A 24953-nucleotide genomic window follows, 5' to 3' on the forward strand; every position below is an offset into this window, starting at 1 on the left:
TGAAATCTATTACTTTTTATTACTTTCCACATACATAATTAAAAAGTCACTGAACACACAAAGAAAAAGGACAGAATGAATCTGAGTGAACATATGTACAACAGTCCAAATATTAGATTTTTTCCATCTTTAAAATCAAGTCATCACAGATTTTTGTTAGTTCATCATTTTCTTTTGCCTGTTAAGAAGACAAAGAATTAGTGAGTCAAGAACAAACTGCAACTCACATTCATATCACAAAATTGCAGTCACAGGAGTCATAGCACCTTTGGTGTTGTGTGGAACAGGAGTTCCATTACAAATGCTCAAATTCTGTAAATGCAGTAAAGACTTGGAACAAGGCATCCTAAGGAGGCATATCTTGATTAGATTTTAAAGGGACAGCTACATTACATTGTTTCCTTAACTTTCCAGGCAGTGTCTAAAATTTAGACTGTAGTCTCTACTGTTAAGGACTATTGTTAGACTGTTGTACACCCTTTTGTAAGTTCTCTTTACAACTAAATAGAAGATGCAACCATCAACATACCTATTACTGGTGCCTGTTTTTCCACTTCCTAAGTGGCTGAAGCAATTCATTATGGAATTATGTTTATAGCATGAGTGATGCTGGTTCTTTAGATCATAATGCATCTAGAACGGATGCAGTGCCATCATATTTAAGCCTCATTCCCAGGACAAGGTGTACTGTTCACTTTCAACCTGAACCTATATTTTAGTTACACCCTTTCAACAGTTCAGCTAGTATCCAGTCTTGGAAGTCTATATATTGTTAGTTACTTCTGAGGCCCATCTATGCAAATGAACCCATTATTCACAATAGATCCCTCTACAAGGGTAGATGGATTCCATCTCTCAGTATCAAAGGGTTCTGCCATACCAATATTTGAGACATACAATCAAGACTCCTATTTCACAGTATCAGCGGGTAGCCATGTTTGTCTTTAAGGTACCACCAGACTTCTTGCTATTTCACAGTGGTATTCCTGAGAACACCAGTTCTGATGCTAGTTTAGAACGTAGCTTATTACAAGTTTAAAACCAGTCAAGTAGCAGATACTTAAACTGACCTTTTGTTCAAGGCTTCTTTCTAGAGACTGTACCCTCATTTGTTCTTTACGCAAAGTAGCTTGCAGTGCTACAGACTCCGTCTTGGCTTTGCCCCGTACCTGGGCAATCTCTTCATTTGCTCTGGAATGAAAGTGAGCTAATGTTTAAATCTGACTTAATTCAAAACAGCTAGCAAGTTACGGTCTGAAGTCAAGTTAGGTTCTTCCACTTTAGAAGTGGTTACAATATTTCTAAGAGAGGTTTTGAGATTGAGATACTAAAGTGAAATCCTGGCCCCATTGAAATCAAGGGGAGTTTTGCTTGTGAATTCACCCTACGTATAAGGTAAACATGAGAGACTAAGAATGAGAAAGTACTCACTGATGCAGTTTTTCTTCAGCATGTGCCTTCAGTGCTTGATATCTCTGCTCTTCCTTCTTAATCCTTGCAAGATAATCTTCAGCACATTTCTTCAGAGCCTCTTCATTCTATCCCAATATAATTGGAGAGTTCAGTTAGTGTCAAGGTGGTTGTTTGAATTTAACCTCATTACCCCATAGGCAGGCAAGACTCTACTACTGCAGGGGTTTTTTTTTTTTTTTTTTTTTAAAACAAAAGACCTGTTCAAGAAAACAAATAGTTAAGGGTATAGTTGAATGTCAGATCTTTCCTCGACACCCAGCCACTTGTTCTCGCCCACCTCTGTTTAGGCTCACTTATCTTCAAAATGCCGACAAAGGAGAAATTCATCCTAGTTTGCATCCTCAACTTTGTCTCTTTTTCTCTCTTCTCTTATCAAAAGCCACCATGTTCTTGAAATTTTCTCATTCTGTGCCACTTCTATTCGTTCAATCAATGTACCACCTACTCTGGCTCAAAGTAAGGCTAAATCAACTCTCTTCCAGGAAAGGCAGAAGATGATGGGGAAAATTCAGGATTTGGACCCTGCTGCAGTTGAATCAAATATTAAATATTTAATACCACGTATGAAACCATGCAGTGCAACAAAAGCCACTACAGTGAGATGGGAGGAGAAAAGATAAGTCATTTTCCCCTGAGTGAGACTTTAGGGCAAAAAGGCCTGGTCCGCCTTGGTTTGTACAGTTCTGGCACAAGGGAGTTGTGATATAAAAGTTAGGGTCTCCAAGGGCTAATGTAATAGGCAGACTTCTCCTGAACCTGAACCAGATCCTTCTAGTAGAAATGATCTTGGCCCTTGTGATCACCTAGTCTGACCTCCTGCGGCCTCGGAACCTATGAATAATCCAGAGACAGGCTCTCTTTGGACACATATCTAATCTTCTCAGAGTCACTCGTTCAATTGTTCGTGATAGAAAAGGATAGGACACTGAGCTAGTCACATTTTGATGCAACTCTCAAGACAGCCAGGAAGATGTGGAGTACTTTCAGTTAAAAAAAACAAAAACAAATTTTTTTTAAACCATACTTACTGCATTTTAAAACATGACTTGAACCTTGTCTACCCTAACTACTAACATCTTTGAGACCTTAACCAGCCACATTTCTAGGGGGAGTCGAATTTTGACTGTGACCACCTAACACCTAGTGTAAAGTGAGGTGTTCTAGAATTTCAGCTATTTCCCCAGTCTCAACAGGGCCTTAGTCTTGTTTGGGATTTGGGAGCACAGTACCAGTGTCACTCCATCATCTTACTTTGCGATAACCTTCTAAAGCCTCTTTCTGTTTTTCAAATCGTTTGAAGAGTTCAGAGAAAGACTTCTCCATGGAGTTCAGATCTGACAGAACTTGCTGTTTCTCCTCCAGCATCTTCTGGTTTTCCTTTTTTGAAAGCTCTTTCTGTTTTTGGGCATCCTCTAAAGATGAAAAAAAAAAAATACAAGAGGGCTGGGTGTTTTTTGTTTTTCTTAAAGCAAAGCACCCCCTCATCCCAGTTACTAAAGACACAGGACCAGACATTACTGTAGCATAATGAAACCGTTACTTCTTATCTCTACTTACGAAACCTTTAATTCTTATCAGCACACGCAGCCATATTACTTTTCCTGCAGAATTCTCTTTAAAGGACCAAAGGACAAGCATCGAAGAACTGTCATTCTTGTAAATATGAGTCTTCCTTAATTAAGGATTTAATCTAAATTATGCACAGCTTTAGCATGCTTACTTGTAAAAGGATGACTAAATGTATACCCCAAATTAAACAGTAATAGGGGAAAAAAAAGCCATCAAGGTTAAAACAGAGTAAAAGAAGCTGTTAAGAGGCAAAGAGGCAGCCCTTTAAAAATTGGAAGTCAAATCCTATTGAGGAAAATAAAAAGGAAAAAAAACCTCTGGTAAATCAAGTATAAGTAGGCAAGCCAAAAAGAGCAACCAGCAAAAGACTAAACAGCAAAAATAAATAAATAAAAGTACATCAGAAGCAGGAAGCCTGCCAAATAATCAGTAAGACCACTGGACGATTGAGGTACTAAAGGAACATTCAGAGAAGATAAGGCCATTGCAGAGAAGCTAAATGAATTCTTTGCTGCAGTCTTCACTGCAGAGAATGGGAGGGTGATTTCCACACCTGAGCCATTCTTTAAGGGACAAATCTGAGGAACTGTCTCAGACTGAAGTCAATAGAAGTTGTTTGGGAACAATTGATAAATTAAACAGTAATGTGTGATCAGGACCAGTTTTGAAGGAACTCATATGAAATTGCAGAACTACTAACTGAGATATGTAATCTGTCACTTCTGTACCAGATAGCTAAGGTGACACCAATTTTTAAAAAAAAGAAGACTCCAGAGGTGATCCTGGCAATTATAGGCTGGTAAGCCTAACTTCAGTACCAAACAAATTGGTTGAAAATACAGTAAACAACAGAAATATCAGACTTGGATGAACACGATTTGTTGGGGAAGAGGAGAGATGTCTTTTGTAAAGGGAAATCATGCCTCATCTATTTGGATTCTTGCGGGGGGTGGGGAAGGAATCAACAAGCACGTCGACAAGGGTGATCCAGTTGATATAGTGTACTTGGACTTTCAGAAAGCCTTTGACAGCGTCCCTCACTAAAGGCTCTTAAGCAAAGTAAGCAGTCATGGGATAAGAGGGCAGGTCCTCTCATGGATCAGTAATTGGTTAAAAGACAGGAAACAAAAGGGTAGGAATAAATGGTCAATTTTCATAATGGAGAGGAATAAATAGTGTCCCCAAGGATCTGTTCTGGGACCAGTGCTGTTCAACATATTCATAAATCTGGCAAAAGGGGTCAACAGTGAGGTGGCAAAATTTGCAGATGATTCAAAATTACTCATGACAGTTAAGTCCAAAGCTAACTGAAGAGTTACAAAGGGATCTCTTAAAACTGGGCAACTGGGAAACAAAATGGCATATGAAATTCAGTGTTGATAAATGCAAAGTATTGCACATTGGAAAATATAATCCAATCTATACATACAAAATGGTGAGGTCTAAATTAGCCATTACAACTCAAGAAAAATCTTGGGGTCATTATGGATTGTTCTCTGAAAACTTCTGCTCAATGTGCAGTGGCAGTCAAAAAAAAAAGCTAACAACGTTAGGAACGATTAGGAAATGGATTGATAAGACGACAAAATATCATAATGCTACTATATAAATCCATGGTATACCCACACCATAAACACTGTGTGCAATTCTGGTCATTCCATCTCAAAAAAGATATAAGAAATGGAAAAGGGCAACAAAAATTATTAGAGGTATGGAACAGCTTCCATCTGAGGAGAGATTAAAAAGACTGGGACTATTCATCTTAGAAAAGAGATGACTAAGGAGTGGAGGGGGTATGACAGAGGTCAATAAAATCTTGAATGGTATGGAGAAAGTGAATAAGGAAGTGTTATTTACCACTTCATGTAACACAAGAATGAGGGGTCACCCAGTGAAATAGACAGCAGGTTTAAGACAAATATGAACAAATACTTCTTCACACAATGCACAGTCAGCCTGTGAAACTCATTGCCAGGGATGTTGCAAAGGCCAAAACTATAACTGGATTAAAAAAAGAATTAGATAATTTCATGGAGTATAGGTACATCAATAGACAGTCAGGGATGTAACCATGCTTTGGTTTTCCCTAGGCCTGACTGACAGTTACTGGGACTGGATCACTTGATTGCCCTGTACTGTTTGCTCCATCTGAAGCATCTGTCATTGGCCACTGTCGGAAGACAAGAAACTAGGTTAGATGGACCATTGGTCTGCCCTAGTATGGCCGTTCTCATATTCTTATGGACTCAAGATGCAAGCTTTTGGCTGACATGTTAATCGTTGCCTTTGCAGTTTAGAACAGTAGAAACAAGAAGTGTTCACCAGAGGGTTCCACTGACATTTGGTCAGAAGTGATATGGCTGTGTGTGATCTACAGAAGTGGAACAGATTATTGTTCTCATTTAGTAGCAAACTGTTGAATTGCTTAGTAAGCAACTGGAACTTGTAACATCAATGGACCATCTAGAATTGAACAGCTACGAGCCATATTGTGGCCATTACTGTGCATGCCTCAGTTAGGTACAAATCAGGCACCTACCTTGCTACGTGCATGTGTCTGTACAAGTCAAGCAAACATGTAAGTACCCCAGTTGTGTAATTAAGATGCATACAACTGTGCACATTCTACTTTAGAAATCTGTCCATAAACACATTAATTTGTCTAGCTCTGATCTCTGTTCCAAGGATTCAGTATGATACAAGTGTAACATGTAATGCAGTATTGACAGCATGACTAAAGTACTAGATATTCTTGTGTCAAAGCCAGCTATATATTTAGTGAGCCCTTCAGGTCTAAGCAAAAGCCCATCTCAAGCAGTGTTCCATTTATTCAGTATACTTACCCATCATTTGGGTTATTGTACCTTCAAACTCTGCAACAATTTTTCTAAAAAAACAATATTGAATATACATTAGAGAAAGCAATCAAAAGCAATAAATCAAGCTGTATAATTAGCAGGCACTAACCCCATTTCCAGGTATTCCATATAAAGCCTGTCATACTTCTTTTTCCATTCTAAAACTTCCATTTGCTTTTCTTGAACCTTAAAAAAAAAAAAAGTTCTACATTTACTTAACAGGGATTGAGATAAACGGACATTCACAACAACCTGAAGGGTATCTTAAAGAGGTGTTGACAGAAGATAAAATTTTCCCTATGGACACTATTTCATAAGTGTCAGTTATGGCAGAAAGCTCTAGTACTAGTCAGAGACAGACCAGTAGACTGGGTGATGTAGTGTTATCACTAGTCTCATAGTTCATTGTAATATTCAACACTTCTCAATCAAAAAGATTCACACAAAAAATTGTTTTAAAGCAGATTACAAGTGACCTTCCCATGCTATCCCTGTACACACAGCACTGGTGTTTGTTGCATCACACAGCAAGACTAAGTTTACTATTTCTTCATACATTGATCACAGACTGGTTTTTTCCAAGTAGACTTCCCCTAATTTGTGATATAGGCATCTTACTCCCACACTGTTCGCGGTATTAAACTATTGACTCTCTCAGAATGCAGCCAACTCTTTTAATCTATTCAAGTCAATGTTAATTTGCAGGTTGAATCAATCTGTGTTCACACAAATTTGGAGGGAACAAGGATAACCTTACATTTTCAGACAAGTTATATTAAGATGGAGTTACAGTTGAGAAAAAACACATTAGCTATGTAGGAACTATCCTAGTAGCAAGCATTATAACCCCAGGAAATTCAGGCTTAGTTTAAAATGGTTGGCTCTCTTTTAAGTTATAAGAAGCACAGTTAAGGCCCCCAGACAAACATGACTCTGTCCTGTAGTGAAGCCATGCAATAACCATGAAGTTATATTTGTGTTTGTTGCTCCAGATTAGAAGAAACTGATTTGAAAAGATAAGATTCTTCCCCTCGTGTTGTCACTATAGGGCATTTTAAAAATAATTTAAAAAAAATTATTTTTTTTTAAAAAAAAGTCTTCCTCCTTCAGAGAAACTCATCAAGAATGGTCTTTTCAGGGCATCCATCATTTCTTGTTCTTGTCACAGTACAGTACTATAGTTGGGAGGTGCCCCCACCTTACCCCACACAGGCACAGCCCACTGGCACTGGAGACAACGAGGCAGGCAAGGAGGCTGAAGGTGCTGTAGGCTAGAAGCACATTGAACAGCAGCAGCGGCAGTTTCCCCTACTCTGCAAGCACCAGGGGCGGGGGGGCTCAACCCTCGGCCTGCCCACTCCACCCCTTGCACGAAGCCCCCACCCTTAACCACAACTTTAAATGGAGCATGTTCTGTAATCGAGCAGGGAAGTAAGATCGAAACAACGTGAAGCGAGATGACGTTACGTGGGGAGTTACTGTACTTCAAAACCTGAAAAGGGGGGTGGGGGTAGTGGGATAACAAGTGTTGAAATAGATGCCCAGTATTTACTGAGTAACTCAAAGAGGGGAATGCTTGCATGTGTTGGATCATATTAAAGAAGTTCTGTATTAAAATCACAAATGAGTTTGATTCCCCATAGTTTAAATTCCAGGGTATTACTAATTAAGAGGTCTCTTGATTTTTGGTACTGTTTCTCTTCCTCTGTGTATGAAACTTGCAAGCTTCTAATTGTGTTAGTACATTCTAAGACAGAGTCTGTTCTCAAAGCAATTCTTTGTAACAACAACTACTCAGAGACTCAAAGCAATACTCTAACAGAAACAGCACCTAGAGACTTTCCGCCCTTTTGTTGTATTCATCTCACTTTGTTAACAATTGTGATTAAAATAGAGATAGAGGATGTATGTGGATGGATGCTTGGTGGGGATAATAACGGAATGATCAGGGAGGTGCCAGCCTAAGAATCCAGTGTCCATCGGCGGAAGAAGGCATCAAATGGAAATAAACAGAGGACCCCCAGAGGGCAGACTGGAATCCACCCAACAGCCTCAAGAATGGGAGAACCAAAGAACAAGATAACATCTGGCAGCACGGAGCCGTCAGGATTGTGACATCTGCTGATTGATTCAGCAACAGCATGATGAAGCAATTCCCGTAGACTGGCATAGGAAGAAATTCCTATAAAAATGGACTCTAGAAAGTGAGAACTTTGGGGTCTGATTCTGCAAACCAACTTCCAGCAGCATCAGATGAGCATCTGACAAGGCCCTGCTCCCTCCTCATATCCAGGCCACCTGGCCAGTGGCTTGGCATGAGCAACTCTAAGGCTGGTAACTAGGATAACCTTGCAGAACCTGTGAGAGTGTGTATGAATAAATATGAAATTGAATGGATTGTTATAGCTATAACTAACTGCTTACTATGATTCTTTCTGTATTCACAATAAATGTGGCATTTTGCCTTTTCCCCTTTAAGATGATCCTGCTGGTTTTTATTTTATTGGTATAACACAAGTTATAATGACACGCCTTTTCAAAGTAAGTGCTACATTCCTCAAGGCTTTTTAAGCTTTCTTCTTACCTCTAGTTTAACTGTTTCAACAGCTGCATCCATATCTTTTTGGCTATATTTCAGCACTTCTATAATAGCGTCAACTGCAGTGTTGGTTGGCACACCAAAAGGAGAGAGCGGTGAAGCGTTACTGGTTGAGATATCTGGAATTAGAGGAACTGTATCCTTTGCGGAGAAGAAAAACAAAAAGTTTGAGTGGCTACCACATCAGCTACACTAGAATCTATTCAGATTATTGCAAGTTATTTTAACCCCAAAGCTATCCCTATAAACTGCTTAGTCATTTTTCTAGCTTGATAAAGAGATGTGGTAATACTATAGCTATATTGAGATGCAGCGCACTGCACTATTTGCCTATTCATGAACAGCAGACAAAGAAACAGCTCCCCCCACAGCAAGTTAAGCATTACTGCTAGGCAAACAGACCTTCATCCACATAAAGAGTTATACAAGGACAGCCAAGTTTAAAACTTTACATTTAATTGTAGAATTTGGCACAGAGTGCTGCTTATTCAAGAAGCAGAGGAACTACAGTGAAAACCCATTTCTCACCTTACATGGGTTCAGCTGTATGAAAAAAGAATGCTTTGACTGAAATGGGAATCTGAGCTGCCTCTAGGGACTGAAAGGCAACATGCAATAACACCAGTCTAGGAGCCCACTATCCAAGAGCAAGCCTGTTTTAGTGTTTAACATCAGAAACACTGTAGATCATTAATAGCGCCAATTTTCAGAGATATGATCAATGCTATTAGGCATCAGAGAACCATTTAATCAAGTTTAATCTAAAGGATCATGCACAAAAATGCTTCTCATCACACAAAGTTTTGTAAGAATTTAGCTTAAGGTTATGGTAAGCAAGCGAGATTTCCCCCGTTTCCCCCAAAGGACCAGTGCTTAGTGCTGGAATTTCCTCTTTATCCTGAATTTCTGTACTCAGACACACAATATCTTAGCCTAATTTTAAGCCAAAAATTAAATATGTTGAGATTGTAACATTTAACTGCTCTCTAGGAAGACATAGTGTGGAAGATACTAGGAAGAGAAATTCAGGGTGTGGAAGACACTTTTGGAGATTTGTTTTTAATTGCCAGAGTAAAACAAAAGCGCCAACAAAAATGTTATTATATAGCACAATTATAGGACAGTGACTCTGATGTCAAAACAAGCTTGATAGAAGCCTCCTCACCAATGATAACAGTTCACTTAAACATTAAAAAAAAGTTAGTTTTAATACCCAGTATTGGGGCTAGAAACTATTTTAAATATGAAGATCTTGTGAATAGGCCAACTGCCTCTTGAGCACCCCTTCATGGCCTGAGATTACTCTGCAGGTACCTGGCTCTACTAACAGAGCCATCACACTCAATCAAGCTACCTAAACAAATTCTATGGTTCAGCACAACCCTCCTTGGGGATTGTTTTATCAGAGTAATCAAAAATAATAATAAAACAAAGTCCTCAAACCTCCATCAAGGCTGCAATCTGCATTTCCTGCTGAGGGTGTCTCCTAGGTGTTCCCTACCTGAAGCCCTTTTCCCTACGGCTCAGGATTTCATGCTGGAACTTGCTCACTCCTAGCAGTCTCTGACTTCCATTTTACTGTTGTCTCTCTCCCTGAGCACTCCCCTTTCTGAAGCTTCCTGCTGCTTTTTATAAAGGAATCGGCTCCTCATATACAGCTGGTTCCACTAACTAATCTCCATATCCCATCTTTGAGGTGTGGCCAGCAGGGCTAGTTGTACAGGACTGGCCAGCTAACTAACTTTAACATTCAGTTTTAAATTTCCAATTTGGAATATCATGGGGTTCTGATCAAAAACCCAAATAATCTGGTTCTGTGGATCCTGCCAAGACTATGCCAATGTGACCTGTGGAAGCCCTCACTGGAAATGCCAAGGGCAGGGCAGGCTGCAAAAGGGAGAGCAGATACTCCCAAGACTGGTGGGAAACACTGAAGTTTATCTCCTCAACCAGTCACAAACCATGCTTCTGATTCCCCACTAGTTATCAAGAAGCAAAAAGGAAATCACACAGCCCTCTTATTTCATTCCAGTTCTCTGGCTCCCAGTCAGCACCTAGTCCCAGTACAGTGAGAAGTTTAGTTTTAAAACTACTCACATATACAAAAAATGTTCTTCTGACCCCAAAGGGCCAGCCACGTTACCAGATCAGTACAATTTGGATCTTACCCAAAATACCAAGCTGCTGGTCAGTCCTTTATGGGGGAGGGATAGCTCAGTGGTTTGAGCATTGGCCTGCTAAACCCAGGGTTGTGAGCTCAATCCTTGAGGGGGCCATTTAAGGATCTGGGGCAAAAATTGGGGATTGGTCCTGCTTTGAGCAGGGGGTTGGACTAGATGACCTCCTGAGGTCCCTTCCAACCCTGATATTCTATGATTTAGTGTCTAAACCTAAAGGTTTATTGTAAGTGGGGGAAGGACCAGAAGAGAGATGTATATCAGGCTCCTAGCAGTATTGGTGATTTTGCTGGCTTGAAAGTCCCTCTGGAATACATCCACAGCGTGGATGGGTCATTCAGTCCTTTATTCAGAGTTTCAGTTTGTAGCAAAGTTCCTCCAGAGGTAAGAAGCAGGATTGAAGCCAAAATGGAGAACATGCAGCTGCCTTTTTACAGTCTTTTGCCATGTGGCTTGTGCTTCCTTTGTTTCAAACAAACTGCCCAGCACATGGCTTGGAAGCCTTTTCTGTCCTTAGGCATGCCCTTCATGCCTTGTTGATTCATAAGGTGTATCCCCATACCTTCTCTCAATGGGTCAGTTGTACAGCTGATGGTCCTTAATTGGCCATCAAGCAGACTAGGCAGTACAGATACCAAACTGTCTGGGGGTGTCACCCAGAAGCATAGCACAAGTTTGAAATACAGACATACATATCTAGAACTCATAATAAACACATACATCAGATCATCAGATCTGGCAAATTATAACATTTTTGCAGATACCTTACATGGCATATCTGGCATAACTCATTACAAAATGGATATTCATAATATCCTCAAGTGTACCCCAGATTCAATACATCATCACAGCTCCTTTGTCATTTTAAAACTCAGACAACCTATATGTATTAAGCCATTTAAAGTCTCTTGGCAACACTTGTAATGCCATTCACCCAGTGAATGCATACGTCCTGTTTGAGGGTACTGGCAATTGTAACACCAACACTAACCCACAGCAGTGCAGGAACACTAAGCAGGCAAGAAGTTGATAAAGGTTGTTTATTCTTCCCACTCGAAGAACTCATCCAAAAATCCACTAACATGAAAATTGACATGTTTATGATTTACTTACTGGAGCTGGGAAAGTTCCCAGAAGATCCAGTCCTTTAGGCTTTTCTTCATTTTGAAGAGATTTCACTGCAGGCTTTGGGGTTTCCAAAGGCAGTCTACTGAAGTCAGAAAGAGGACTAAAAAAAACAAAAACAGTTAAAATGAGAGTGTTCAAAACCAAATTTATGTGCTATAATTTAGATTAAAATCTACACTTACCCACTTTGAAATGGTGCATTGACTACACATGAGTTTATTGTTCCAGGGGCCAGCTTTTTGGGGCTGTCTCTCAGTAGAGGGTCAAACTTCAAATACAATGACTGCTTCCTCAAAGCAGACTCTTTAAACTGGGGAGAGATAGGGGAGATATTACTCACATTGAAGGATATGTTACTTTGTAGTATAGCCAACTCAGAAACTTCAAGTGGTGTGTTCTCTCCAGAAGATAGGCTTAGTCAAACCTCAGCCTTGGCTAGACTACCAACAAGGACAGCAGCTAATTATAGGGGGATCATGAGAAAGACTGAGCTCAACCCATTGTCTCTATCTACTCATGAGATGGTACATAAAACTGCTACACCCAACTGGGCCACATTTGAACCTACAACCTAGAGGAGAAAGGATTAGATCTTATTGTTCTCTCCCCACCCCTAACTCTTGAGCCAACAAGTTTAACTGCTTAAATATCAGATACTTACTGAGGATGTACCGAATTGTTCCAGGTAGTCTATTTCTATGCCCATTCCTAGAACTGGAAAGGGCAAATATATTAATAAAAATGATTTAATACAGTCATACAGTTGTTAATAGAGCAGGATGGAAAGTGACATTGATATGAAACTGATGGAAAGCAAAGAGAAACTACTGTCCCCAGTTAGATTAAGTTATTAGCAGGAGAAAAGAACCCTGAACTTTAGCCTAGAAGGGAAAGAGTTCGCATTTAAAAAAAATAAAACAAAAAAACCCCACAACCCCACTGCTCTTCTTAAAACTCAGGTTTATTTATTTGGGGACGGAAGGAGTTAACACGATTCAAGTGTCTTGATGTAGTTGAAAAGCTAGTGCACATCTTTAAGTTTAACATGGAGGTATCCTCAAGAATGGACACACTGCTCTTCTATGAGCTCTGTCCTTTTAGTATATCATTGACAGTTCAATCTATGCAGATTTACACACAGCTGCTATTACCATAGTCATCGTTTTCCAAAATGATCCACCAACCCAAGTATTAAGAGGTTTGTGATAGATTGTAAAAGGGGAACCAGTAAACTTAATGTGCAATGATAGACCTAGCCCTCTAGTTTTGAGCATAAACAATCTTTTGAATTATGCAGCATACTATAGAAGTTTTTATTTTTTAATAAAATTGCAATTCTGCACTTGATTTCTCTGTTTAAGGTATGAAAATGCAGAAAAGCCATTTGTACCATAACAAGGACAGGGTGGGTCCTATGGGTTTGTATGAAGTAAATGTAGTATCAAGATTGTTCAATAGATTTGTGTTTTGTATAGTGGGCACTTTGGTAATGTGTGGTTTTATGACCTGAAAAGAATAATTCAACATAAAAGTGCTTTTCTAATGTTACAACCAGCCAAGTGAAACCCATTAGAAACTGTATCATTGTCACCAAAACAGGCGAGGTGGTATTGTTTGGATTGTAACTGGATTTGGCACCTGGTTATTTAGTGACTATTGCTTGACGGGACAATGTCAACAGGAAATCTAGTCAGTTTTTGAAGGGGGAAGGAAAAGGAAAGAGTATTTTTGGATACTCCACCAGCTCCGACAACCCTGCCAGTTTTGGTGGCTTTAAAGTTACTCCTCTCCCCCCTCCTTCAACTTTAAAAATAGCTATTGGGTAGTACTTGCAAGAAGCAAACAGTCAAAGAAAACTATTAGAGGGAAACTGACCGTAAACAATGCTTTCAAGTGTTAAGTGTAAAAAGTCCTCTTTAAACTTCTGTCAGTTTCAATAATCTTAGGAAAAGTTACTGGTCTGAATTTAAGAATTGTCCCTTTAAAGGTAGGCAGGATGAAACATTAAAAACTAGAATTGGTAATGAGATGTATGTTCCTGTAACTTAAACTGAAGTAGCAGAAAAACAGCATACAGAGCTGTTTTAACAGCATGTGTGTCCAGTTCTGTTGCAGCGCCTTGCTAAGAGCAACTGCTCTTACCTTCTGTTGAGGGTCTGAAGTACTCTTCAGACTCAGTGACTACTGTTGGATCATTTATATCAACTGCCATTTCAGTTTTCTTGCAATCGGCTTCATGTTCTTGGTCAGCCAAAGGGGATGTTCCACTGCCAAATAAAGGCAAGTTATCTTGACTGTGGGCATCAACTGGTGAGGTATTTGAGCTTGTTTTTTTCTCCTGGAAGGCATACACACACTTAGTTTGTAATATGGAACATTGGGAGTATGACTGGCATAGTGCATTTATGGCACTTAAAAACGTTAGTGATGGTTAAATCAGTTTGTTACACAACAGTTAAAAGGGTTGCTGAAACAGAATCCATGGGGAAGACTGCAACAGCAGCAGGAATTTGTTAACCCAACACATTGTGTTAATCCTCATCAAGCAGAACTGCATTTTATCAGATTCCCCACCCTTGATTTAAGTTTTTAGCCTGAGCACTTTATGCTGTCAACTAAAATCAAGATATTTCAGATATTCCGTGATACTGATTTGATCCCTTCAGTTATGTCAGGCTGAGTTTATGGATTTGGTATTTGGTACAGACAGGGCCCAACCCCTCTTTCATTGGTTTTTAAAATAAACTTTGTTTTCACTAAAGAAGTCTGAGGATCTGTAAGAGTTACAGTTTTAGACTGAAAGGCATGCAAGAAGGGGAGAACAGCAACTTTATTAGAAATAGAAAACTGCTTTAACATAATGGTTTTACCTAGAACTGGATATCTTAAATATAGATACACATTACCATAGTTAGTTCTCTTGAAGATTCCTCTTCAATTTCTGCTTGAACTACAAATTTGTCTTCATTTTCACTCAGTTTTTCTTCAGGGAAGCTACTAAACAAACGGTTAAAGTCATTGTAATCTAGTCAGTTGTAAGGTCTAAACATGTTCCTAGACCTGGCTAAGAGTCATTTAGGCAGAGGAAGCTTGTTTGACAGCTTGCCTCCCCCCTCAGCCCACAGCTAATATAGTGGTCTCTAAATGGCAACAAGCTCTCCATTAACAAAAAATCAGCAGGTAAGACAATGAATTTACATACTTCTCCCATGAAAGCTAGAATGCTATCATGGATGCATAGAAAGTCATGACTGTCACAGAATGGCCAAACAGCCTTTTCCATTAACAAAAAACAGGGAGATTAGATTTAAAGGAGTTTCTACTTCTGTGAAAACAGCTCTGTTGGAGTTAAACCCCAGAACTCATAGGGTTCCCACCCTCCCCTTAACAATGGTCTAATATCCGTAGTAACATTTTTATAGGCACTCCATAAAGCCTCACTGTAGCAGTCCAAAACTTTAGCTGATGGTAGTGTAAATTTAATATTTACCCTAAGTTTAACAGTAATAGGTGGCTCTGTATGCTTGACCAGGAGAGTGAACACGTATTACTCATTCTTATCAAATGAAATGAAATAGAGTCTATTCTGGATAAACAGCTAGTTGTTTCCAATATGTTCCATAGTAAAGTCGTTGGCATGTAGTGGTTAAAACTGGACTTCAAAACTCAACACCCTACACCCTAAAATTAACTAGGGGAAGAAAGCTCCAGTCCCTTGATATTACTACTTTTTCCTGCAGCTCCAGATTTTGTGAGAAGCATTTATATTACAGACCGTGTTCACAACCAGAAAGCAGTGTGAACTCCCTACTATAGAATAATAGGATGAACAAGAGGGTCATTTCTTCCTTGCTAGCTCTTGTCCTGCACCCCAAGAACATTAGGGTTAGGTACCAGAGGTGAAGTGAGAATTGATTTTAGGCTAAGAGTGTAAAACAGAACAATTGTCCAGTTTGTTCCGCTCCCTGCTACTGAACCAGCCATTATCTGGTAGCTCTCCAAGCTTTAACATCTACAATGGAAGGAATGTGACAGATCAGTGAATGGGAAACAGGGTAGATATGTTTATTTTGAAGGAGGGGCAGGGCAATGTTGAAGGGAGAGCAGGCACACAGATCTGATGCTCTTATCTTTTATTTTTTGAAGCAAGGACAGAGAGAAGTATTTTTAAAATTTGTTGACTGTCAACAGAAAAATTCTGTTCAGAGGCACCAGCACAGATTTCTCAGAACTGTACAGATTTCTGCACCCACAAATTTTTGGCATCATCTTGCCCTGAAAAAAAGTCTTTGAGGCAGTTCTACAAGTTCAATTAAAGATTTACTTACTGAGCTTCAGGCACTATTTCTTCAGCAGTCTCATCTGCAACAACAATTCTGTTAAGCTGCTCTGGTGGAAGAGATTCCCTTTTTGGTAAGGTGTTATCCTGTTCCTCTTGCTGATTAGCTTTTTCGGTGTTGGGTTTAGGGCATTTGGGTGAGCTAGAAACTTTGGAACCTCCTCCAAATGGATTAAAGTTTGGATCATCAAATTTGTCCCAGTCAAAGTTATAAGATGCACTGGAAACAGGAATATCACTTTCTGTTTTACTCTTGCTTTTTGCCTCAGAGTTCTCCAATGTTTTCCCTAGAGCTATAGCGGTTTTCTTGGAAGGAGGCTTAATTCCAGGTCTTTTACCTAGTTTCCTTGGAGGTGGCCTTTTACTAGCTGTGTTATCAGTGAAGTCAAATTCTAGTTTCACAGATTCGGCTTTGGAGAAGCTAGCCTCTTCTTCAGGTTTTGACTCTTTTGTTGAAGTTCTTTCTGCTACTGGAGAATTCTGTAGCTTTGATTCCCTAGTTTCGAAAGGATGTGTTGTATCAGAGCTGTTAGGATCAAAGGTGTAGGACCCTTGTACAGGTGGTGGAGAATTCTGTGTTTGTGTTGATCCGTTGGAAGAATTGGTTTTGCTGACTTCACCAGAAGTGGGCTTTATATCCAGTTCAGTGTCATTAGGAATTGGTTTGGATTCATTACCAGACACCACGACATCCATGAAAACAGTCTCTTTTGTCACACCAATAAGGGTGTCTGCATTTAGATTTGTACTCTCAGACACTGCAGCAGTAGGTGGGGAAGTAACAGGAAGGGTATCATCCAGTGACAGAGAATTTGTATCATTTTTCTCAGAAACCTTTTCAGGGTTGCTAGACAATATAGGAGACTTTTTTAGGCTCTCAGGAGAATTCTGCATCTGAGAGGAACTCTGGAATGGATTGATGTTGTTTAAGTTATCAAAATCAATGCTGTATGTACCACAGCTTTTCACTGGCATCTCATCATCTGGATAAGGAACAACACTGGCTTCCTCCTGCATTTGTGCATCTTCTCTAGTAATTTTAGTGTCAAATTCTGTTACATGTTGATTTCTGTTACACAAAAATAAAGTCAGTGTTAATTTATAATTAGCCATTTTAAGACACCATTTAAAAAAACAGTTTTCAAACTCATATGCTGGAGTTTGCAAAGCTTTATGCTACACCAAAAGAGTTGGACATAAGAAGGCTGAGATCACCATAAAAGCAAGAGAATTTGTCTGCTTTCTAAAGAGCCTACCACCCTGGTATCTTACTGTTCAGGGATTAGAGAAAAGCCAACAAAACCTCTCTTAAAGAAGTCAGTTCTCCTCCACCACATTGTGCTCATATAGAAACACACTGCTGAGTCCCCTTCCTTTTCTCCTCAACCCCACATAGGAATGCTTTACAAGGGAGGCTGAAATTCAGGGCATAACTCTCTGGATAGGCTGAATATGTACTGCAATAGTAAAGAACCAGTAGTACTGAAAACCCCTACAGAACTTAGATTCAGATAATGGTACAGATTCCTGGACTACTGTAGATATTCACACAGGGTTTATAGGAATGGGAGTGACCATCAACATAATGTATCAAGTTATAACATGACTCACTTCTTCCATTCCATCCTTTGCTTTCTCTGGTCACTGCTGATTTTTTTTTTTTTGGCTGTCTGTGAACACTCCCTTCCCTCCCCCGCCATCTATGAAACATGTATGCCAGAATTGCATAGACTGCTCTGAATACAGAAGTTGAATGCTAAGACTTACTAAAAACAGAGAGGCAAGGAAGAACACAGGGGGTGGGGGGAGAAAGAAATGACTGACTGCTGTAAGTGAATAGATTATAGAAAGATTATGCATAATCACGACAGACACATTCTAATGTTATGTTCCCAAGTCACCCCTGAGCTCAAGTTTGCTTATTTGTAGCTCATGTACACATGATAGAGCATTAAGACATTACTTCCTGAAAAAGTATTTCCTCCCATTGTTTTGCCTCTTTTGCAAAAGAGTACAAAAAGTTATATGAATGCCACACACACAAAAGCTATACAGCAAAACATAATTAAAAGCCAACCAGTTAAAGTTCCAGCATGACAAAGTTGGAAGCAAGAAAGGATACAGTTCACTACGATCTCCCCACCCTGTGAGTCTCTTCTCTGCAAGACTTGTTGTCTAAGTAATCAGACCCCTCCCATCCTCTTTCAGTACTTAACCAATAAGAGCCTGAGAACTATGCACCACAGTGCTGTTCTTTGAAAGTTTCCGTCTGCAGTACTTTCTTCCTCTTAGTCCTAAAATAAGTCCTCATACTCCTTACCACAACACAATACTAGACTGCAGCAACACAAGCGTTCTCATTGTAGCATGGAGAAAGGGAGAGGAGATATACAACAGCAGGGGAACGGACTAGATGACCTGCTGAGGTCCTTTCCAACTCTGATATTCTATTATTCTAACAAAAGCAGTAGCTCTTGAGATGCTGTTACTTGTGCCTGAATCATGACTGTACAACACCATCAATAAATGTTCCACTTTGCCATTGTAAAAGTCACTTAATCCCTACATGTCAGACCCTGACATTTAGAGACATAGGAGCAAGAAGTTTAGTTGACATATGAATTACAACTAAGAAATTAGTGACCATGCCTAAAGATCTAGAATCAAATACTGCTGTTCAGTTCAGAGAGGCTGCGTGGGTTTGAGATCAGAATTTGACCACTAGTCAAAGATTACCCAGTTCTTTTTTAGCCAGCTTGGAGATAGTAATTTTCTGAAAAAAGAACAAAAAATGCCATACAAGTAGGGTTTATAAGCGATTAAACAAATTAATCACAATTAATCACGCGGTTAAACAATAGATTATTTAAATATTTTTGGATGTTTTCCACATTTTCAAATATATTGATTTCAATTACAAAACACAGAACACAAAGTGTACTGTGCTCACTTTATATTATTTTTATTTCAAATATTTGCACTGTAAAAAAGAAACAGTATTTTTCAATTCACCTCAGACAAGTACTGTAGTACAATCTCTAACATGAAAGTTGAACTTACAAATGTAGAATTATATACAAAAAATAACTGCAAAAAATAAAACAAAGTCCACTCCATCCTACTTCAACCAATTGCTCACACAAAACAAGTTTGGTTACAATTTGCAGGAGATAATGCTGCCCGCTTCTTATTTACAATGTCACCTGTAAGTGAGAACAGGCATTCACATAGCACTGTTGTAGCCAGCATTGCAAGGTATTTACGTGCCAGATATGAATGTTTAGCATATGCCCCTTCATGCTCTGGGCACCATTCTGGCAGATATGCTTCAATGCTGATGATGCTTGTTAAAAAAATAACGTATGCATTAAATTTGTGACTGAACATTCTGACATCTATTTCATGTTAGAGCAGTCTCAGATGATGACCCAGCATGTTCTTTGTTTTAAGAACACTTTCACTGCAGATTTAACAAAATGCAAAGAAGGTACTAATGTGAGATTTCTAAAGATAGCTACAGCACTCGACCCAAGGTTTTAAGAATCTGAAGTGCCTTCCAAAATCTGAGAGGGACAAGGTGTAGAGCATGCTTTCAGAAGTCTTAAAAGAGCAACACTCCGATGCAGAAACTACAGAACCTGAACCATCAAAAAAGAAAATCAACCTTCTGCTAGTGGCATCTGACTCAGATAATGAAAATGAACATGTGTTGGTTGGCATTGCTTTGGATTGTTATTGAGCAGAACCCATCATCATCATGGGCACATGTCCTCTGGAATCGTGGCTGAAGCACGAAGGGACATATGGATCTTTAGTGCATCCGGCACGTAAATATCTTGCAATGCTGGCTACAACAGTGCCATGTGAATACCTGTTCTTACTTTCAAGTGACACTGTAAACAAGAAGCGGGCAGCATTGCCTCCTGCACATGTAAACAAACTTGTTTGTCTGAGCGATTGGCTGAACAAGAAGTAGGACTAAGTGGATTTGTAGGCTCTGAAGTTTTACATTATTTTGTTTTCGAGTGCAGTTAAGTAACAAAAAAAATTCTACATTTGTAAGTTGCACTTTCACAATAAAGAGAAAGCACTAAAGTACTTGTATGAGGTGAATTGAAAAATACCATTTCTTTTGTTTCTCATTTTTACAGTGCAAATATTTGTAATATAAAGTGAGCACTGCACACTTTGTATTCTGTGTTGTAACTGAAATCAATATACTTGAAAATGTAGAAAAACATCAAAATATTTAATAAATTTCAACAGGTATTCTATTGTTTAACAATGTGATTAAAACTACAATTAATCGCGATTAATTTTTTTGAGTTAATCGTGTGAGTTAACTGCAATTAAATCAAGAGCCCTACTTATAAGTGAGTACCACTGAAAAAAATCTTAGTCATGTACATGTATTACAATGGTGTAGTCTAAGGGCTTGTCTTCCCAGCATTGTTTTATAGGTATAACTCAAGCATTGCCTCTAGTCAGACTCCTTTGACCAGTATCAGTGAAAGCATTGGGACTAGAACACGGGAATTACTATTGTAGTACTATTATAATTACTAGGGTATTTTTGCTCCAGCTATGTAGGCTCCCCTGTATCATTTTTAATTGCAGCACCAGATTGCTTTACTTGTACAATTTAGAACTTGTTGATAAGTATGAAAGTGTCAGAGTTGATTATGCAGACAAATTTCTAATGGGAGATAGTCGTCCTCAACATATATTGCATTCACAAACCAGTCACTCTTAATAGCCTTAATTATTTGCAAGAACACTAAGTGTATTACTCACGCAGCACTGCTGGATTCAGACAGATGAAGGTCTCCTAGAACTTCAGTACAATCGTCTAGTGTGAAAGTAGCATCAAGTTTGTTTTCCATACTAGGACTCAGGATTCTGTGAGTCTGAGGATCCCTCATAGGAGTTTGAAAAGTTACCTTTGAGGTGAAAAAAAAGTAGTTTCTGATTGAATATTTTTAAGCCCCCAACAATACATACATGATTTTTTCTCTTAAGAGCGAGGCCCTGAAAGCGTGAGAAGGAAGAGGCTAACATAAATGCAGACATACCTTCATAGCTTTTGCTACACTTTTTGGTGGCAGATTTTCTTTCTGTGATGGACGAAGGATAGAAGGTCTCCCTGTGGACTCTGGTGGCGGGAAAAGGAAGGAACAGCTTTCTGCTGTTAGATCATCACTGATGTTTTCGCCATTTAAAATCTGCAGACTCATTCTAGAAAATAAACACATTTACATGCCCACAACGTGAATGAGAGGGTGTTGACAGACAGCTGTGCTTTCAGATAATTGGCCTCTTAACAGTCAGCCTGGCATGCTAGTGAAGAAAGACTGTAACAGCCACAGAACTGAGTTTTACAACTATTCTAAATCCTTATGCAAGTTAACATACTACAATACATTGAAAAAGCAGATACATACAATATTACATCAGCAACTCTGCTTTTAAACACAAAGTGGTCACAAGTTCTCTTCTCTTCCCTCCCCTCCCCCAAACCTGACAGGTATGTGCAGTCATGCAGTTGTCATGACATTCAAGCTATGCGTAGCCACAGTTTTTGCAGGGGAAACAGAATGCCTGCAAAATTCCTACATTTTATTTATAATGCATCATGATTAAGCTTCCAGAATCTCCTTATTTGAACAGAGTTTTTAATAGTTAATGTTCTGAAATGGTACGGAGGACATAAGCATAATATGCATTTCCTCCCACTTTCTCAGGATGTCAGTTATTCATCCCCCTCAAATATAAATTGTGACTCAACAGTTCAAGCAGACATAATAAGGCACATAGAACCATAGGGTCCTATTTACATAAATAATATATATAACATTTTAGCATGAGAACCAGAAGAGCTTTATAGGGAATATAATTTTTCCATGCAACGTTACTGTCAACATTAAAAGGAGCTTATATACAGCTCATCAGACTTTGTAGGCTGATTTGTTTTACGAGTGATCTAGGGGAGCACAATTTATAGTATGCTTACTTTTCAGTGGGTTTTATATCAAGGACAAAAGATAGAGAAGTTTAGAGCACAGTGAAAGCAAGTATTCAAAAATTATTATAAAAATCCTAATGTTTTTAATGCTGGCACTGGACTCTAACTCTGGCGATTTCTGACAGACACTTTTCATTTGTCTGTCTTTTTGTAGGTATGATTGTGATAATAATTACAGATGCCTAGTATTACTCTTGAATGTTTAAGAACTATCTATGAGGGTTTTTTAAAAATGGAAAGGTATGCAAGAAAGTTTAGCAGGATTTAAAGCATGTCTGCTATTTTTTTTAGTCCTCATCTTGTTTTAAAGGGACAGTGTCAACTGAAACTTTGCCCCCAAATTACAGCTCTGAGAATCTTCAAGGGAAGTTAACCTCACTGCTTTTTGTCCAAGCCAAAGGGGGGAGGGGGCGTTAACATGCACACAAACCTGTGAGCAGCAGTGAACTGAATTTTTAGAGTTGTAGTTGTAATATTCTAAGTAGTCAGTGAATAAAATAGAAAGTATAAGATAAGATTTAAGTTGACAGCATTCTTTTAATACCAGATCTCTTTACACAACAAGGACCATTCAGAGACTTCTTCACTTATTCAATGTAGCTGCCTTTGCTCATGCTGGAAAAGTTAATAAGACCACTAAAAAGACATATGATGTGCACAATAGGGATCCAACATCGAGTTAAAGATACTATACACGCACACACCACATATATCTAGATTTCCATACATTAGCAACCACTGCAACCATTTCTACTTTCTGAAACAAAGTCATTGTAAATACTTGATATCTGAAGTAGTGTTGCAGAGAATAGACTACTTTAATGTAAGATTTGGTTGAGAACACAAATTAGTTTTCACAGCAATTAACTATAACTTGATCCATTTGCATAAATATTAGTATACCATGAGGTACAACCGCATAAGAATGGTCATGTGTAAATGTGATTGAGTTAGTATGTGAAAGCCATCACTGAGTTTTCCACCTGATAAATATATAAATCTCAACTATTTAACATTTAATTGCTTTAGGTTTTAGTGAAGGATATAATTAAGTGCATTGGTGCCAATCTGCAATTGCATATGCAGAACTGTCACTATCATTAGATAAAAAGGTCAACTCAGGTTTCTCTGTATGCCTCAGAATGCACAAAACCTGAAATTAGAAGATGCGCAGCTAAAAACTGTTTAGTAGTAATTCATTTTGGCATATATGTCAAACTTTAAGATCATGGCAACAGCGTACCCAAATACTCACACAGTTGTGCATACTTAAAGTTTGCATTGAATATTCAGCGTAGAGAGAAGAGACTAGTGTGGAGCATTATGAATAATGCCTTCAGTTCTTCAGCAGAACACAGGACATGAAGAACAGGTAGCTTCAGTGCTTTGCATGGCCAGTGTTCTATACTGGCATGTGCATGTTGTCTATGTTCAGTTCATAGAACTGTGGTTCTCAACCCATGGACCACTTGGGGCCCAATCAGCACACAGCTACAGCCCATATGACATCCTCGGGGCCATACACGTAATATATATTGTGTGGATGTGGTCCACATAACACATAGAGAGCTGGATATGCAGCCCACAATGATAAATAGGTTGAGAATCACGGTCATATTAACATGGATATTTAAAGATTCCTTGGGCACATGTGTAAAACATACCACATTTTTTTAAACCTACATTTTATTTTTTTGCAATATTGAGCTCTTAGATTTAGCACTCAGTAAGAGCCTAGTCATTGGGATGACCATAGCTATGTTAAAAAAAAAATACCAGCATTTAAGTTAGTAGCAAATGTAAATGAAAATCAATTTTTATTTACAACTAGAAGACATGATTGCCAGGCTGATTTTACTCAGACTTCCCAGCCACAAAAAGGCATCCTGTTTAGTAAGTTACAGCCCCACAGGCAAGTCTGCGAAAGTAACACATAACTCAAAGGAAAGGTCTGAGGGTGACACAGCCTCACCAGGGAGCAGAGGAGATCCCGGTCATGCCACTGCCAAGTCAGCTGATGATTAAACCCCCTGCCCCTCCCCCATGCCCCTGTCACGCATTTCAGGGGAACAAAAGAGGGCCTTTTTCTGGTGAATCACCAAGACATTCGGTTACCAGCAGAGCCAGGAATGGAGCAGCGGCTCCCACACCGGGCAGCCACAGACGTGGCCACTGAGCTGCAGCAAGGGGGAAGGGAGAACAGCCTAGAGAGATTGCAGAGTAGCAGCCGTGCGAGTCTGTATTCGCAAAGAGAAAAGGAGGGCCTGGGGCACCTCAGAGACTAACAAAGTTATTTGAGCATAAACTTTCGAGAGCTGCAGCTCGCTTCATCGGCTTAGACTAGACAGAGGGAGAAGAGGGGGCGACGGGAGATTGGGAGGCTTAGAGGCCGACAGACGAACGCCCCCCCCCCCCCCCGCCGTATTGTCAGGACACCCTCACCGTCGCGTCAGTGCACGAGCCAAATCCACCCGGCCCAGGGAGTCGCATTAGTCCCCCCCCCCCCGGCCCCGCACCACACCCCAGACTCCCTCAGCGGGGAACCCACAAACCCCTCCCCTCCCCGACACCTCAGCGCCCCCCCACACCACCCCGCCAGCTTCCCCGCAGCTGGGGGTGGGGGGGGCTGCTACCTGCCGGCGAGTTCCAGGCCTGAGGCCCTGCCTGTGCGCTCGGCTGCCCGGGTGTCTCCCCTCTTCGCCCCGCAGCCGCTCTCCCCGTCACCGGCAAGCAACCAGCCGAGCCCACTCGCCGCAGCCGCGGCCCTCGCCTCAGGATTTCAAATGTC

General features: G+C 39.7%; 1 protein-coding gene across 6 annotated transcripts; it reads right to left on the bottom strand.

The window, feature by feature from the left end:
* On the bottom strand, positions 1–24953 carry TACC3 (transforming acidic coiled-coil containing protein 3). Of its 6 annotated transcripts, XM_073342758.1 has the most exons (16): positions 24799–24953; positions 21216–21378; positions 20938–21083; positions 16133–17212; positions 14711–14801; positions 13947–14142; positions 12466–12518; positions 11987–12114; positions 11790–11904; positions 8485–8640; positions 6010–6086; positions 5886–5929; positions 2725–2885; positions 1432–1538; positions 1071–1191; positions 1–178 (listed from the first exon to the last, which is right to left on the bottom strand). In XM_073342758.1, the coding sequence occupies exons 2-16, from the start codon at positions 21375–21377 to the stop codon at positions 113–115; spliced, it is 2703 nt and encodes a 900-aa protein (XP_073198859.1). In that variant the 5' UTR covers position 21378; positions 24799–24953; the 3' UTR covers positions 1–112. The 6 variants fall into 6 exon arrangements, 5 of the variants coding, with proteins under 5 accessions (XP_073198859.1, XP_073198858.1, XP_073198856.1 ...); XM_073342757.1 differs by lacking the exon at positions 24799–24953 and having other exon boundaries at positions 14711–14798; positions 21216–22978; XM_073342755.1 differs by lacking the exon at positions 24799–24953 and having other exon boundaries at positions 21216–22975.

Source organism: Lepidochelys kempii, chromosome 4 (genome assembly GCF_965140265.1).
Source record: "Lepidochelys kempii isolate rLepKem1 chromosome 4, rLepKem1.hap2, whole genome shotgun sequence".
In the NCBI taxonomy this organism is placed as follows: domain Eukaryota; kingdom Metazoa; phylum Chordata; order Testudines; family Cheloniidae; genus Lepidochelys; species Lepidochelys kempii.

Bases quoted from the DNA above. Each gene is read 5' to 3' on its own strand.
- TACC3 (XM_073342755.1), bottom strand. From the start codon at position 21,395: ATGTGTTTATTTTCTAGAATGAGTCTGCAGATTTTAAATGGCGAAAAC. The intron at 12,519-13,946 runs GTAAGAGCAGTT...TGCCCTTTCCAG, and splicing joins CTTCAGACCCTCAACAGAAG to TTCTAGGAATGGGCATAGAA. The intron at 1,539-2,724 runs GTAAGATGATGG...ATATTGGGATAG, and splicing joins CTTTAGAAGGTTATCGCAAA to AATGAAGAGGCTCTGAAGAA.